The 14,956-nt window shown below is 39.3% G+C and overlaps 1 protein-coding gene across 8 annotated transcripts in view; it reads right to left on the reverse strand.

Moving 5' to 3' along the window:
* MBNL3 (muscleblind like splicing regulator 3) overlaps window positions 1–14,956 on the reverse strand; it is a 113,424-nt gene that overhangs the window by 67,868 nt on the left and 30,600 nt on the right. For 6 of the 8 annotated variants that reach the window (XM_035711630.2, XM_025431243.3, XM_025431242.3 and 3 more), the window contains exon 2: window positions 1,355–2,207. In XM_035711630.2, coding sequence (XP_035567523.1) covers window positions 1,355–1,531 — 177 coding nt within the window. In that variant the 5' untranslated portion in view covers window positions 1,532–2,207. The remainder of the gene's footprint in view (window positions 1–1,354; window positions 2,208–14,956) is intronic. The other 2 variants (XM_035711629.2, XM_025431239.3) reach the window with 1 other exon arrangement.

The raw sequence follows: 14,956 nt of genomic DNA on the forward strand, positions 1-14,956 counted from the left end.
TCTCTGTCTCTCTCTCTTTCTCTGTGTCTCTCATGAATAGATAAATAAAATCGTTTTTAAAAAAAGTAACTATGTAAGGTGTCATTTGATAAAATGTTTTCTGAAGAAATGATCACACAAAGGAATATCTCTGTCAACCAATGCAGCCATAAATAAAAATGTTAATGATGTAAAATTGGTCATGATGAGGCTAAAACAATATCAAGAAATTAAGAAGGTTCTTATTAAGCTTAATTCATTTTGATATATTTAAAAAAATTTGCGAATGCATCATAGCAAATCTTATTAAACCAGGAATCTATTATCATTTTTTTACTTCTATGCTTTAATTTATACATCTTTGTCCTTAATTTAAAGATAACTATGAATAAAACATGAAAAGTCAGTGCATTTTCTTGTTCTGCAATCACATATGTTCTATTCTACATAATATCTCATTTGCTCTTGTATTTTGGTTATACTCTAGTACATAATATTTGGGTTTGATGACCTTGGCAATAGGACTTTGCTTATAAAATGTACTCACAAATCTAAGCTTCATTAATCATCAGTTCTGGAAGAAAATTAAGTGATTCTAGTTTGGCAGCAATGTTTAAGTTAAAAGTTCAAAATATACTTTGACTAAGAAAGTTCAAAATGCTAGGGGGCCTTGGCCAGCTCATTCTGTAGACTGTGAGACTCTTCATCTTGGGGTTGTGAGTTCAAGACCCATGGTAGGCCGAGAGCTTACTCAAACAAATAATAAAAATTAAAAATAAAACTGCCAGGTATTTGGGGCACCTGGCCAACTCAGTCGGAAGAGTGGACGACTCTTGATCAGCTGTGAGTTTGAGCCCCGTGTTGGGTGTAGAGATGACTAAAATAAATAAACTTTAAAAGATATTTTCTTCCTGGATGATGAGATTTTTTCACCTTATAATATTTCAGTCTGATTTTACTTGTCCTCTGAAAGCTGACTGGTCCCTGCCAAGTGTATGTTGATAACACAGTTAATAGGGTTATAATTCAGTAAAGGGCTTCTTTAGGCTCTACAAGAATTATGATCACTGTATTCAAAATTTAGATCAAATGCAAAGAAGTAAAGTATGGCAAGGCTGCAACATCTCACTCCTACAAAAATTCTTTAATTTCTTTTCCTTCAAGTCTGTCTTGATCAGTGGGCTTTGATGAGATGAGCTATAGTCCGATGTAGTCCTACAAACACAGAGTCTACATCCTGTCTTAAAAAAAAAAACAAAACCTACCACTTCCATGCTATTATTAGCTTTCCTCATTTCAAAGCACATCATATTTCAGTACACATAGATATTAGCAAATTTAAATGAAATATTATGTGTATGTAGATGAGACTCACCTTTAAAGAATCAAAACACGCCACCACACGGCCATTTTCCACGTGGCAGACTCTTGGCGGATGGGCAAACTTGCAATCTGCATCAGCTCGAGAGCAGGTTCCTCTCTGAAATTCTCTGCAGACTTCTAAAGTCAGCCACTTGGTGTCACGAACCAGGGTGACATTGACAGCCGTCATATTGAAAGCAAAGTTAGAATCAAGTGCACCCACTCTAGGACAGTTTCACTCCTGTTAAAAGGTAAGAGTGAATTCAAGCTATATGTGAAGCGGTAAGGTTGCTTTGGTGAAATGCTTCTTTGTTAGCACTTAGGTTTTTGTTTTAGCCAAAATTTGGTCTTGTCAAACAAAAAGCCAATCACAAACCAAAAACTGTATCAAAATAACTGAAAATTAAATTAGAGACCAACTCCTAACAAGGCAACCAGGAAGGTTAAGATATTGCTTGTTTAATTTTTTCCTTTGCCGAAGTTACTTCAAATAACTGGCAGGCTTTCAAAAGAATTCTGTATTCTCCAGTTGATGTTTTCAATTATTCTTGCAAAAAGCATATGCTGCTGGTTACCCTTCAATTTATGGAATGGTCTCAGATCAAGGGAAGAAATGTCCTTCTCCCTATTTCTTGGATTTAAGGATTAAGATTGGTAAGGATGTTACAAGTGTAAAAAAAATTACTGCTAAATAGGAGGAGGGAAAATGACTATGAAAACTGGGAATCAAAGGGAAAAAAGAATGGACAAGTTGCTGAGACTGAACTATAAGCGCACCAGATTTGGGGGTTGGGTAGGGTTTATAAAGAGATAGCTCTAGAGTGGAATCCAAGCAGCAGTTTTCAGAAAAGGCACTTTTCAGAAACCTGCAAAAAAAAAATAAAATAAAATTAGCTAATCTAATACAATACTTCTGTTTTAAACTCTAGATTTGGAAAAGAAGTACCATATCCTATTTAAAAACAGGAAGCACCTAGATATTGACAGTGTAATGCAGTACCGTTGGCCACTGTCAATAAAAAAAGCATTTCTCAGCGTAGAGTAAAAGGAGGCAGCCACATAGATTTACTGTTGAAATACAAGCCCAACTGGGGCATTGGGGTGGTTCAGTTGGTTAAGTGGTGGACTCTTGGTTTTGGCTCAGGTCATGATCCTGGAATCAATCCCTGCATCCAGCCCCGTGTCCAGTCCCACGTGGGTCTCTGCACTCAGCGGGGAGTCTGCTCAAGTATTCTTTCTTCCTTATCCTCTGCCTCTCCTCTTGCTCACCTGCTTGTGCTCTCTCTCTCTCTAAAATAAATAAATCAATCTTAAAAAAAATACAAGCCCAATTAAAAAGGAGAGATGATGGTTTCATTCTTTTTGGGGGCAGAAATTCATTTAGGGGTTCACTGCACAAAAAATGCCAGAGCTGGACAGGACAGCCCCTCAGTTTCTAGAGGCTACCAAAGACCTGTCATTAAACTGGCTTTACTATGGTCTGATCGAAGGCTTTCTTATCTGCTCTCAAAATCCAGACCAGGAATCACTAAGAAAGTTTAAGTTGCTCTTAGAGGTCACTCTGTGTGTGTATTTAAAATGTAGTTGTTGATGATCACGTAAAATGGTCGTGATGTAACCTGCTGGACACCCACTGCAAGTGAGGTAGGAGAGAGGAAGTAAAATGTAAAAGGGCTTCAGATAAAGAAAAAAATCCTCTGAAAAGATACTGGTATTCCCCCCCGCCCCGTGTTTGCCCTATTAGTTCTTAGTCTCTGTAAAGGTCTACCGAAGGAGGTTTCAGCATTTACAAAAACATGGAACAGAAAGTACTGTTCAGTCATACATTAAATACTTTGCAGCTTTAGGATTTGCAGGTTAACCCAGTGTCAACCAGCAACAATTTTTAGCAACGCAGCTGAGAGAATAGATAAAAGGTTAATTTAATGCCATGATGTCATGGACACATACTGAAATAACAAGGACTTTCTAAGATAAAAATAAGTTTAGAGTATCAGTCAAATTAACCAATGGTCAACTTTATCATGAAAGTAGAATTCCAGTTCTTGAAAACATTTCTTTTTTTTTTAAAGATTTATTTATTTATTTATTTATGATAGACATAAAGAGAGAGAAAGAGGCAGAGACACAGAAGGAGGGAGAAGCAGGCTCCATGCTGGGAGCCCGACATGGGACTCGATCCCCGGACTCCAGGATCGCGCCCTGGGCCAAAGGCAGGCGCTAAACCGCTGAGCCACCCAGGGATCCCCTCTTGAAAACATTTCACTTAATTTTTTTAACGTGATTTTTAACAACTTTACAGAATCTGAATCTTCCATTTGTCTTTCCACATTCAAGATGAAACTCAATATCATCTGTTTAGATATCTCCAGGAAATTAAATATCTAGAAAACTCAGGCAAGCTTATCCATTCACACCTGGGTTTCTCTGAGTCATTTTTCATGCAAACCTTTCTAAAATGTATTATATGTAGCTTTGCTTTCTTACAAAATACTGAACATAATATGACCTCTAGTTGATAACGTGGTGTCATAAACATCCTAGAAATTATTATAGTTTCCCTCCTTTGGTGATAGATTGTTATTTGTCACTTGTACTGTCATTTCTCTTCCTGACATAATACCTGCCATAGTAGATTGTCCGGCTCCCTTCTGGAAAACATAACAGCCAATCATGAATGTAGAATAAGAGTGAATATTAGTTACTCACTGAATGATGAGCCTAGGGGGCAAAGTGCAAGGCTTTCGTGCAGAAAGTCTATGACTGCTCTTACTGGTTTGGGGGCCCTTTTGCAATATATTCCATGCAGGATCACGTTCTAGAGAGTTAAGGTTGTCTGGCGAATGATCTCTAGGAAAATATTTACAATATATATTTTTAAAAAATAGCCAGATGGGGCAATGTAAATGAAAACCACGATGTGATACCACTTTGCATGCACTGGGATGGCTATAGTAAAAACCAGAAAAGTTGGAGAAATCGGAAACATCATTGCTGATGGAAATGTAAAATAGTGCAGCTGTTGTGGCAAACAGCCTGACAGTTCCTCAAAATGTTAAACAGTTACCATATGACCCAGCACAATACCCAGGTATATACCCCTAGCAATTGAAAGCAGGGTCTCAAAGAGCTATTTATACATGCACGTTCATAGCAGCACTATTCATGATAGTCAAGAGGTAGAAACAACCCAAGTATCCACTAACAGATGAATGAATATGCAAAATATGACACACCCACAAAATGAATATTAGTCCCTCATTAAAAGAAACAAAGAAAAAGAAAAGAAACAAAGTACTGCCACATGCTACAACATGGATGGACCTTGAACACATTATGCTAAGTGGAAGAAGCCAGTCACCAAGGCCACATATTATATGGTTCCATTTATATGATATATCCACACTAGGCAAATCCAGAGTCAGAAAGCAAATCAGCAGTTGTGAGGACTTTGGGGAGAGGAGAAAATGGAGTGATGAAACTATTCTGGAATTAGAGGTGATACTTGCATAATTTTTTAATGCACTACAACCCATTCACTAAATTTTACACTTTAGGGATCCCTGGGTGGCGCAGCGGTTTGGCGCCTGCCTTTGGCCCAGGGCGTGATCCTGGAGACCCGGGATCAAATCCCACATCGGGCTCTCGGTGCATGGAGCCTGCTTCTCCCTCTGCCTGTGTCTCTGCCTCTCTCTCTCTCTCTCTCTGTGTGACTATCATAAATAAATAAAAATTAAAAAAAAATTAAAAAAAAAATTTTACACTTTAAATGGGTGAATTAGATAGTATGTGAATAACATATCAATAACACTCATAGTAAAAAGAGTCTAAATAAACATTACAACCTTCCCCCTAAAAAAGCCCTCATGAGTGATAGAACTGGCTACCCTAAGCTTTCTTTTTTAAATTCTCCTTAGACACAAATTCTACGTAATGTTCCTAAGTGGAATTTCAAGAGTAAGTTAGTTTCCATAGTGTAGTTGACTTAGTGTAGTATGGAAAATACCCTAAAAGAGAACATTCTGCAAGTTTGTAAGCTTATATTTAAAAATATATTCAAAGTTAATCCTACAACTAAATTATATAGGCTGTCTGAACACATGTGAAATAAAAATAACCAAAAAGGAATACATATATATGTATGCATATATATATAATCATATATAATTATATAAATGATTTGCTTAGAACATAAACAGTGAGGGGAACTGGAGAAATATTTTCCTTATAGAGGTCCATGAAGTACAGAAACAGATAATGAATAATAAATTTGAATTCTGAACTTTTGGAAAAGAAAAATGCAACCAGGAACTGGACTCTGGCCATACATTTTATGATAGATGGGGCAAAGGGGGGAAATAGTTTTCTTCTTTTTGAAATTGGCCTGCAACCTCTGGTGGGATCCTGGCCAATTCTTCAAAACAGTCTGTAGCCAGCACATGTCTTCCTTCAAACTTGGAACTGTTTCTGGAGCTGGCACAGAGGCAAGGTGCGGCAGCTAAAGGGAGCTGGTGTGCTGTGTGGAGGTAGAGTAGTTCCTTCGAGTCACTCTGCTCCTCTGGCTGTGTATAAAAGACAGGGAATGGGCCATTCCCACCCCACCCCCCACCCCCGCCCCACTGTATTTTAAAGAAGATCAACTGTGTCTCAGGGACCATACAGGTTTATCTTCACTGCCTTACACTCAGGTAACAGGAATATAATTTTGCTTTTTATGATTTACCCTCCTCTGATGTAGAGCATGAAAAGCTCCCATTTCTTAGTATGTTTGTACTTGTGTAGTATTTGCTAGTTCTCGAGTGCTTTTATTTCCTTGATCTTTGGAGCTCTAAAGAACACTCAAAAGCATAGGTGGTCGCCCAAAAAGACCAATGAAGAAATGAAGCCCAAAGAGGTTAAATGATTTATCTACAGTTACCGAGCCTTAAGTTGTAGAAGCACAACTTGAGGCAAGATTGTCTGATTCCAAATCTGGTGCTTAAATCCTGGCAGAGAAATGTAGTAGAGATCATTTCTTATCTCTTGTCTCTCTTGGGAATCTTAACCACGGAAAGCCAGTCATTTTTGTGTTGTACCTATGATTCCTTCTCAAAATTACATTCACATTGTTATACAAACATCTTCTTAATTTCTCTGAGTTGAACTGCACCCACATTTACCCAGAACCTACTATGAGCCAGGCACTGATCTAGATGTTGGACAAGATAAGGTCCCTGCTGTCATGGAATTTCCTATGCTCATTTAACTGGAGAAGAAACCTAAGGCACCAGGAAGAGAAATGATTGTGAGGGTTTATGAAGGGCTGGAAGCAGATGCTAGGTCTTCGGACTTCTGCATAGGCTAATTGCCCATGAATGAGACAGCAAGGCCTACAACTTACGAATGCTCTTAAGCAAACACTCAAACACCAGTGCAACAAAATGCAGCCCCAAAAGGAAGACCTCAAAATGACTCACACCAAGTCTTACTGCTCCCTGGATTCCCCTAGGGGGAGGGGGATACTATTGTCCCATTTTACGGATGGGGGAAACAGAGGTAGAGGAAAATCAATTAACCTTGTACAACTTCGTGTGGCTCATAGGTGACCAAGCTGGTTCAAACCCAGGCAGTCTGAGTCCAGAGTCCCCTCTTCACCACATCACAATACTGTGTCTGTCTTATGGCACAGATCACATTTGTAAACGTTCTTCCTCCTTATCAACCCTTAACTTTTCTCCTTTACTAGACTATATATTCCTTGAAGGTAGAGATCACGTCTTACTTAGTTTTGCCAGCTCAATGTTCTAATGGGAAGTTAGAACCATGCAGCATTCCCCAGGATTCCTATTTTGAAAGGTCAAAGAGTAAGTGAGAATTTAACATTAACCCTTCTGTTTACCTTGCTGGCAAGTTTTGTTGAACACCCTCTAGGCTGGTTGAACTTTGGCTACCACTGTTGGTTTTGAACCAATTGGCCCTGTAAAGTTGAGTATTTTCTCACAATTCTAGCTTTCAAATAAGACTGTTTAATGCCTGGGATTCTTGATATATAGCACATTCAGTTTTCATCAGGAATGATCTATTCCTGCTCATTTCGTTGCAGTGAGATCTTATCCTGGGTTTAGAGTAAAAATGTGGGACACCCAAGTGATTTCTGTCTATATCTTCAAAGAGTAGGGTAATCTTTGGAATGTTTTTGCCCAATAATCAGTGTGATGAAACTGAACTGGGAGTGGGGGTGGTGATTTCACTTTGAGCCACAGGACGAGACATTCCCTACATATTCTTCCTTGAAAATACAAGTTCGTTGTGACTGTTCCTTAATGCTTATCTAGAAGAATTCTAGAGAAGACATAAATGTTCCTACTTTAAAATTATATACACACTAGATTCATTATTAAGTGCTTCCTTTGAAAAACTAGATTATAGCTTTTTAAAGGATTCATACCTTTTCTTATGGAAGTTTTCTTGATGGTAAAACAAAAGAAATAAATATTTTCTACTGATCTAATGGAAATAGTAACTTGTTCCAAAGCTGTCTACATGGCCATTTTTCCTACACTCTGTGTCTCCTCCTCTCTTTTACCTTCCTTGCACAAGTCAGCACATAACGTGGAAATGCTGCCAACACCTGGTCCCAAAGATCACACAGATTCAATTTGGCCCCTAAAGCACTATCTGAAGAGGCATTTCTTTCAATGTATTCATCAAGCTCTGTATAAACAATGAAAACAATGTTTGCTTGCCTTCCATGTTAAGCTTCCCTTATATCTGCATTGGCTTGGAATTTCTTGGGACCATTTATTTTGGCTCCACGAATATATGACACACCTGCCACACACTGCTTGAGTTGGCAAGCTGACAAGGTTGAAAAGCTTTCAAGTTTTCGATTTTGCTTCAAGTCCTATTTCCCTGACGTGTTTTGGTTAGTGGTCCACCAATACATGTTCTTTAAGGCATGGGAAAAGTGCTCAGCACTGCAGATGATTTCATAGGCATCCTATGGAAAATAGGCTTTGCTGTCCGAAAGAAAAGGCTGTACAAATAAGAATATTTTGCCTATGTATGGAACTTTTGCATTGTTGGTTTTTTTAAAGCTTCATTGCATTTTGTCCCATAATATTCCTAGAGTAATACATTTAATATACCTTCTACAAAAAAAACCCGGTAAGCCAAGTTATTCCATTTGATAAAGCAATTAAGAGACCCCCCCACCTCAGTTCATACATATGATCACAGGAAAAAAAACCCACAGGTGCCACAGTGTCTCATTTGACCATAATCATAGCAACTTATGTGACTGGTTTTGTCTGTCAAAGGAGTGCATTTTTTCTTTTCTCTTTCTTTCGTTCTCTTTCTTTCTTTCTCTCTTCTTCTTCTTCTTCTTCTTCTTCTTCTTCTTCTTCTTCTTCTTCTTCTTCTTCTTCTTTCTTCTTTTTCTTCTTTTTACAAAAGGTATGGCTCTTTTCAATAATATACAAAATTACGAGAACTTGCTAATAAATGCCATTTAAAGAGTTTAAATAAATCCAATTTAATATAAATACACCTTAAAACCTGGGTCCTAAACACAGTTGTTATTAAACAATACTGGTGAATTGCTTGCTTGTGTTGATGGGACATAAGTTTCAGTGCCATTAAAAGCTCTTCAGTAATAAACTGGACTTGAACTTGAAGTCAATGGGAATATAACATATTTGGCAATTCGAGTCCTATAATGCTCAAGCATTCAAGATGAGTAAAATACAAAATGAGTCCTAAGACTGATGGCATGTAATTATATGCAGGGTGATTTTCCTAAAAATCCATTCAACAAATCTTTATCTGGCATCTCATGTGACCCAGGCACGGACCTAGGTGTTGGCTGGGCCATGGCTTGGGAGGAGGAGGGGCAAAAAATAAACCAGAAAACTGTACCTTTTGTTCCCTTTATCCATTTAACAAATATTTATTGTCACTCCCTAAAATTCAAGCAAATGAGGCCTTTAAAAATGTTCATGTGTGACAATATCAATTGACCAAGAAACATTTATTGTACACAAACTGTATGCTCAGACTTCTGGACCAAGCTTCCGGGGGAATCAGAAGAGGTGAAAGACACAGCCTCCGCCCTGAGGAAGCCTCTATGGAGTCGGGGAGGCAAAAACAACATAATGTGAAAGAAAAGCGCCCAATGCAGATACTTCAGAGCTGACTTCAGGGACACTAACAACAAATGCACGAAGACTTCTGAGGAAAGAATGTCACTCAGGCCTGGAGTCATCATAAGAGTTTTCCAAGAGGAGCAAGTGGCGCCGGCCCTTAGAAAATGAATGAAGAAACAGAAACCGGGTGGGGCACACGGGTGGCTCAGTGGTTGAGCATCTGCCTTCAGCGCAGGGCGTGATCATAGAGTCCTGGGATTGAGTCCCACATCTGGCTCCCTGCAGGGAGCCTGCTTCTCCCTCTGCCTATGTCTCTGCCTCTTTCTCTGTGTCTCTCATGAATAAATAAAATTTTCAAAAAAAAAAAAAAAGAAAGAAACAGAAACCTAGTGAATGAGGGTAAGAAAGAACACTAGTTGGCCAGGTTTCCATCAGATGGTGAGCAGACGTGGGCTGGCCAGGAGGGAAGGCAAATCATGTATAGCTAGTTTCCGAAGGACCTGGAAGGTGACCCAAGGAATATATATTTGCTATGGAGATCTTAGGAGCCTCGCTCAAAGATATTAGAACCTGACTGGCCATAAACGTCATATGGTAACAATGATCTGCCTTGGTAAAACAGTTTTCTTTGCGGAGCTCACAACACCCAGTCAGAGCAAACTTTATGCATCCAACATAATCTGGAAGAACAAACAGTAAACAGGAGGTAGACAAAGGGCAGAGCTCTCACAGGCTGCATGAGACCCGGCCAGGGAGTGATTCAAGTCAGGCCGAGGTTAAAAGTAGGCAGAGAAACAAGATGGAAAGTGGAGCCTCTTGTTTGCATCTTGCTAACTACCTACCCATTTATCAATGACCCCAGTCATTTAGGGACATGTAACTGTATTCCCATCTTTGAATTGACTCAAATACTCGTCAGTCTTAATCTCTGTGGTGGAAATTCCTTTCTAAACGCTCACTGAAAGCTCCAAGAGGATTTTTTGCAGTTCCATTTTGTTGCAGAACAAGCTCATGCAGGGAGTTGCATTGAAATAGCAACTTTCTGGCTCTGCTGGCATCCTGTAAATTCCTGCTACAGGACTTTAACCAGCATCCGAGTGGTTTGAAAGTGCTTGTGCTCCTCCCAAAGTACACACAGTGAGTTGAGTTGAATTCATTTGAATTTTGGGGGCCAATTTACTCACTGATAAGATTTGGTTGAATATTCACTGTTCATCAATAAACACACACACACACACACACAAATACACACACACACACACTGCAAAAACAATGATCAAAAGCTATCACTAGGGGATCCCTGGGTGGCTCAGCGGTTTGGCCCCTGCCTTTGGCCTAGGGTGTGATCCTGGAGTCCCGGGATCGAGTCCCACATCAGGCTTCCTGCATGGAGCCTGCTTCTCCTCTGTCTGTGTCTCTGCCTCTCTCTCTCTCTCTGTGTGTGCGTGTCTCTCATGAATAAATAAATAAAATATTTTTTTAAAAAAGCTATCACTAAATGTTTATTTATCCTTTAAGACTTATAAACAGCCAAGTAATTGGTCAAGCATATGAGTCACATAAGGATGACCATTTGTCAGAGAAGTAAACTTAAGTCACATCTAAGTGATTTAATGGTGTAAAGGAATGCATGGCTCTATCTAGGAGGCATCCAGTGAGGGCTGCCTTACCTGAATTCATCACTGGTACTATAGCCACGAAATTAATGTTCTCAATCTCAATACAAAATCTCTGCTCCTTATTATGAGTGCTTATAAAACTAGTAAAAGGATAGAGGACAAAGGTTTGTGGCTGAAAATGCTGGGAGAAGACCAAATGCACCCTGATTACAAGGACCCAGTAGTTTAACACATCAATACCAAAATTCCCAGTAGACTTGAAGTTTTCTGGGAAAGTGAATTTTCTAGGCACATGTACATAAGTGTTTTCCCTTTCATGTCTGAAGTTACGTTTGCTAGAGGCATTATTTCTCCCATTCATATCATATACCTGACTGAAAGATATCTCTATAAACCAAATGCCTAGAGTTGATTGGGGAGCGGGCTGCTTTCGTAAAGAGTTAGCTGTGAAGAGCTGGGAGCACAGGACAGAATCTGCCCAACTTCTTCCAATCTTCACGAGGACCTGAGAGTATCCTTCCTTGAAGGCTTCTGAAATAGGAATTCCAGGGCTGCCTGGCTGGCTCAGCCAGTGGAGTGAGACTCTTGGCTTGGTCTTGGGGTGGTAAGTTCAAGCCCCACACTGGGCGTAGAGATTACTTAAAAAGAGAATCTTTAACATAGATAAATAAACAAAGAAAGAGAAAAAGAGAGAAAGAGAGAAAGAAAAGAAAGAAAGAAAGAAAGAAAGAAAGAAAGAAAGAAAGAGAGAAAGAGAAAGAAAGAAAGAAGGAATTCTATTTTTCTCGATATTTCAGAGAGATTTTTGCGGGATTGGAAGTCAGGGGCCTTTCTTTACAGAAAAATTTAGAGGAAATGTAAACTAGGATGGCTTAACATCTTTTCATTGCATTTTGTATAAGTGCTGACTGCCTCTAACACTAAAGAATGATGTGTCACTATTTCTCAAGCTCAACCTAAACAGGTAAAAGGGATTTAGAGAGAAACTTTTTCTTTAAGATTTTATTTATTTAACAGAGAGAGAGAGAGAGAGAGCACAAGTAGGCTGAGTGGCAGTCAGAGGCAGAGGGAGAAGCAGGCTCTGAGCTGGGAGCCCAAGGACCCCAGCTGGGAGGCTTGATCCCAGGACCCTGGGATCATGACCTGGGCCTAAGGCAGACACTTAACTGACCACCCAGGCGTGCCGAGAAGCTTGGTTTGATTATACCATGAGAATGAAAAGCAACACCTTAACCCTGAAATGTAATACTCGCCTTCAATAACAATTCTGTGAAATCTATCAATTTCAATTCCTGTTTGCCTCAAAAAATGGAGAAATAACTTACGTGCCTACTCCTGTAAGGTGTGTAACTTAAATCCAGTTTTCAGGTTTTAAAAAGGAGGGTGTGGAAAAACAAATTCACATCAAGATGACAATACTCCAAAAAACTCTACATGAGCTCACGACAGTTACCAAAGCCAGTGAGGAGCAAAGTAATCTATTGATCACTTTGACCTTGAACAGAGGCCCAGAGAGGTTCATCTACTTGGCTGAAATGCCTAAAATTGTTAGTGTACACATGAAAAGCTCGTGATCCGATTTCATCATATCTTACATTTTGGCAATCTGTGATCTGAATGGGTAGGCAGAGTTCCCAGAAGTTTAACTCCACCATCCCGATACATCTAGTGTCTTCCACTGGCAACTCATAACCCTAGTGGACTTTAATTCATGGCTATGGAGGCATTTCACACTACTGAAAACCAGAAGGGTACTTTCCATAGCTTTGCATCTGTGGGGGAAAGGCAGTCCCCTGCTTCTGGGATTATAAAGATTTATATTTATATTTATTGACCCTGTGAATCTGTGTCTTTTGTTAATTTCAATGCAACTGCATTGAGAGTGAGGAAGAGGAGGTATCGGGGGAGAATATACCAGCAATGAAGGCCTAGGAAGTCTTATCTCTATTATTATTCTTTCAGAGAATACCACGTTCTTTACACACATGATTTTGTCCCAACTGCCTCTCTACCATAGGTTGCCTAAACTGTGGGCTCTGTTTTTCTATCATGCTCTATCTGATCCTCTCTAATTCTGAAAATGTCTTAGAATCAGACTCCACTTACCTGCTCATAACCATCTAACCCTCCTGGCCACAATCTGCTACTAGCCACAACATATGAGCTCACATATTTCTCCTTTAACCAACTGTTTGGGCTTTGCTTTTCTTCTTTCTACTTTTCTTCTTTCTACTCAGAGGAGAGTCCATTTCTCCTGCTCTCCTCTGGTCAGGATAAACATACATACAAAATGCTCCATAAAAATATTCTCTGTATCAATTTATAATCAATTGGGACACTGGGGAATTTTATTGAGTAAAAATTCTAACAGTGAGTTTAGGGTTCACCAAAAAAAAAAAAAAAAGCAAAAACACAATGAGGAGGATAAATTTGCTTTGCTGAGCACATTTTCTGATGTATTTGAAAGCAGTATCTGGGTTATTGAACAATTGATATTCCTTGATGTTAATAATCATTAACATTTATTGAGCTCTTATTCTGTGCCAGACACTGTATTAAGTGTTTTATACTCATTATCTCATTCAACCATTCTAATGCCCTGTAAAGTAGACAATACAAAGGAGCAATGTTTTAATTTTTTTTTAATTAATTTTTTTTTATTTTTTTATTTTATGATAGTCACACACACAGAGAGAGAGAGAGAGGCAGAGACACAGGCAGAGGGAGAAGCAGGCCCCATGCACCGGGAGCCCGACGTGGGACTCGATCCCGGGTCTCCAGGATTGCGCCCTGGGCCAAAGGCAGGCGCCAAACCGCCGCACCACCCAGGGATCCCTTAAAATTTTTTTTTAATTTTTATTTATTTATGATAGTCACAGAGAGAGAGAGAGAGAGAGAGAGAGAGGCAGACACAGGCAGAGGGAGAAGCAGGCTCCATGCACCGGGAGCCCGACGTGGGACTCGATCCCGGGTCTCCAGGATCGCGCCCTGGGCCAAAGGCAGGCGCCAAACCGCTGCGCCACCCAGGGATCCCCAAAGGAGTAATGTTAAAGTCTAATTTCAAAAAAAAATATTTCACAAATTTCAAGTCACCACCTGTCACCAAATAGTGGTATTGAGGTTTTCCATATTTAATATTCTCAGATGTCATAATAATAGAGTCTTGGACACTAATGAAAAAATCTCCAGTTTCTCAATTTTCTTCCCAGCTTCCTGTAATTACAAAACGAAAGCTCATTACTGCCTATCCATGGAAGCCAGAGGATCCCGAATTGCTTATAATTTTTTGAATATATCTTCTCCTGCATGTCTGGCAAATAAGTTCAAAAATGGTTGATATATTGGGTTGAAAATCACCCATTCAAGAAAATATGTGGTCCAGAAATCTAGCATCCAGCTGGCAGAAGGGAAGCATAAAAGCCTCTGAGCATACTAAATCCTTCCTTTAATAAAAGTTCTGAACAAGAAAAGTTCTCCAAATCAAATAAAAAATTTCCAATTCTGAACAAGAAAAGTTCTCCAAATCAAATAAAAAATTTCCAAGCAAGATTTAGACATTTATGAAACAACTGTTAAACTATGATACTACAACAAGCTAGCCAGTACCTTCCAAACCTCCTCTCTCTGTTGCTCATTTGTAAGCTTGCTATGTCAAAATCTGGGGCATGCCGATCATAAAAAGAAGGAAAATTAAACAGATTTCTTTACGTGAGGGCTTCGGGATAAGATGTGAGGAAGAGCCTGGAAAGAAAGCAGGGATTTGAAAATAAAACTCCAGGAAAAACTGAAGTCCAACCAGCAAGGAAGTCTGTGCATTGAGGTAAGCACCAACACACATGGAAAGTAAGAAGATACCTATAGAGTAAGAATCTT

This window comes from Canis lupus, chromosome X (assembly GCF_003254725.2).
Source record: "Canis lupus dingo isolate Sandy chromosome X, ASM325472v2, whole genome shotgun sequence".
Taxonomy (NCBI): domain Eukaryota; kingdom Metazoa; phylum Chordata; class Mammalia; order Carnivora; family Canidae; genus Canis; species Canis lupus.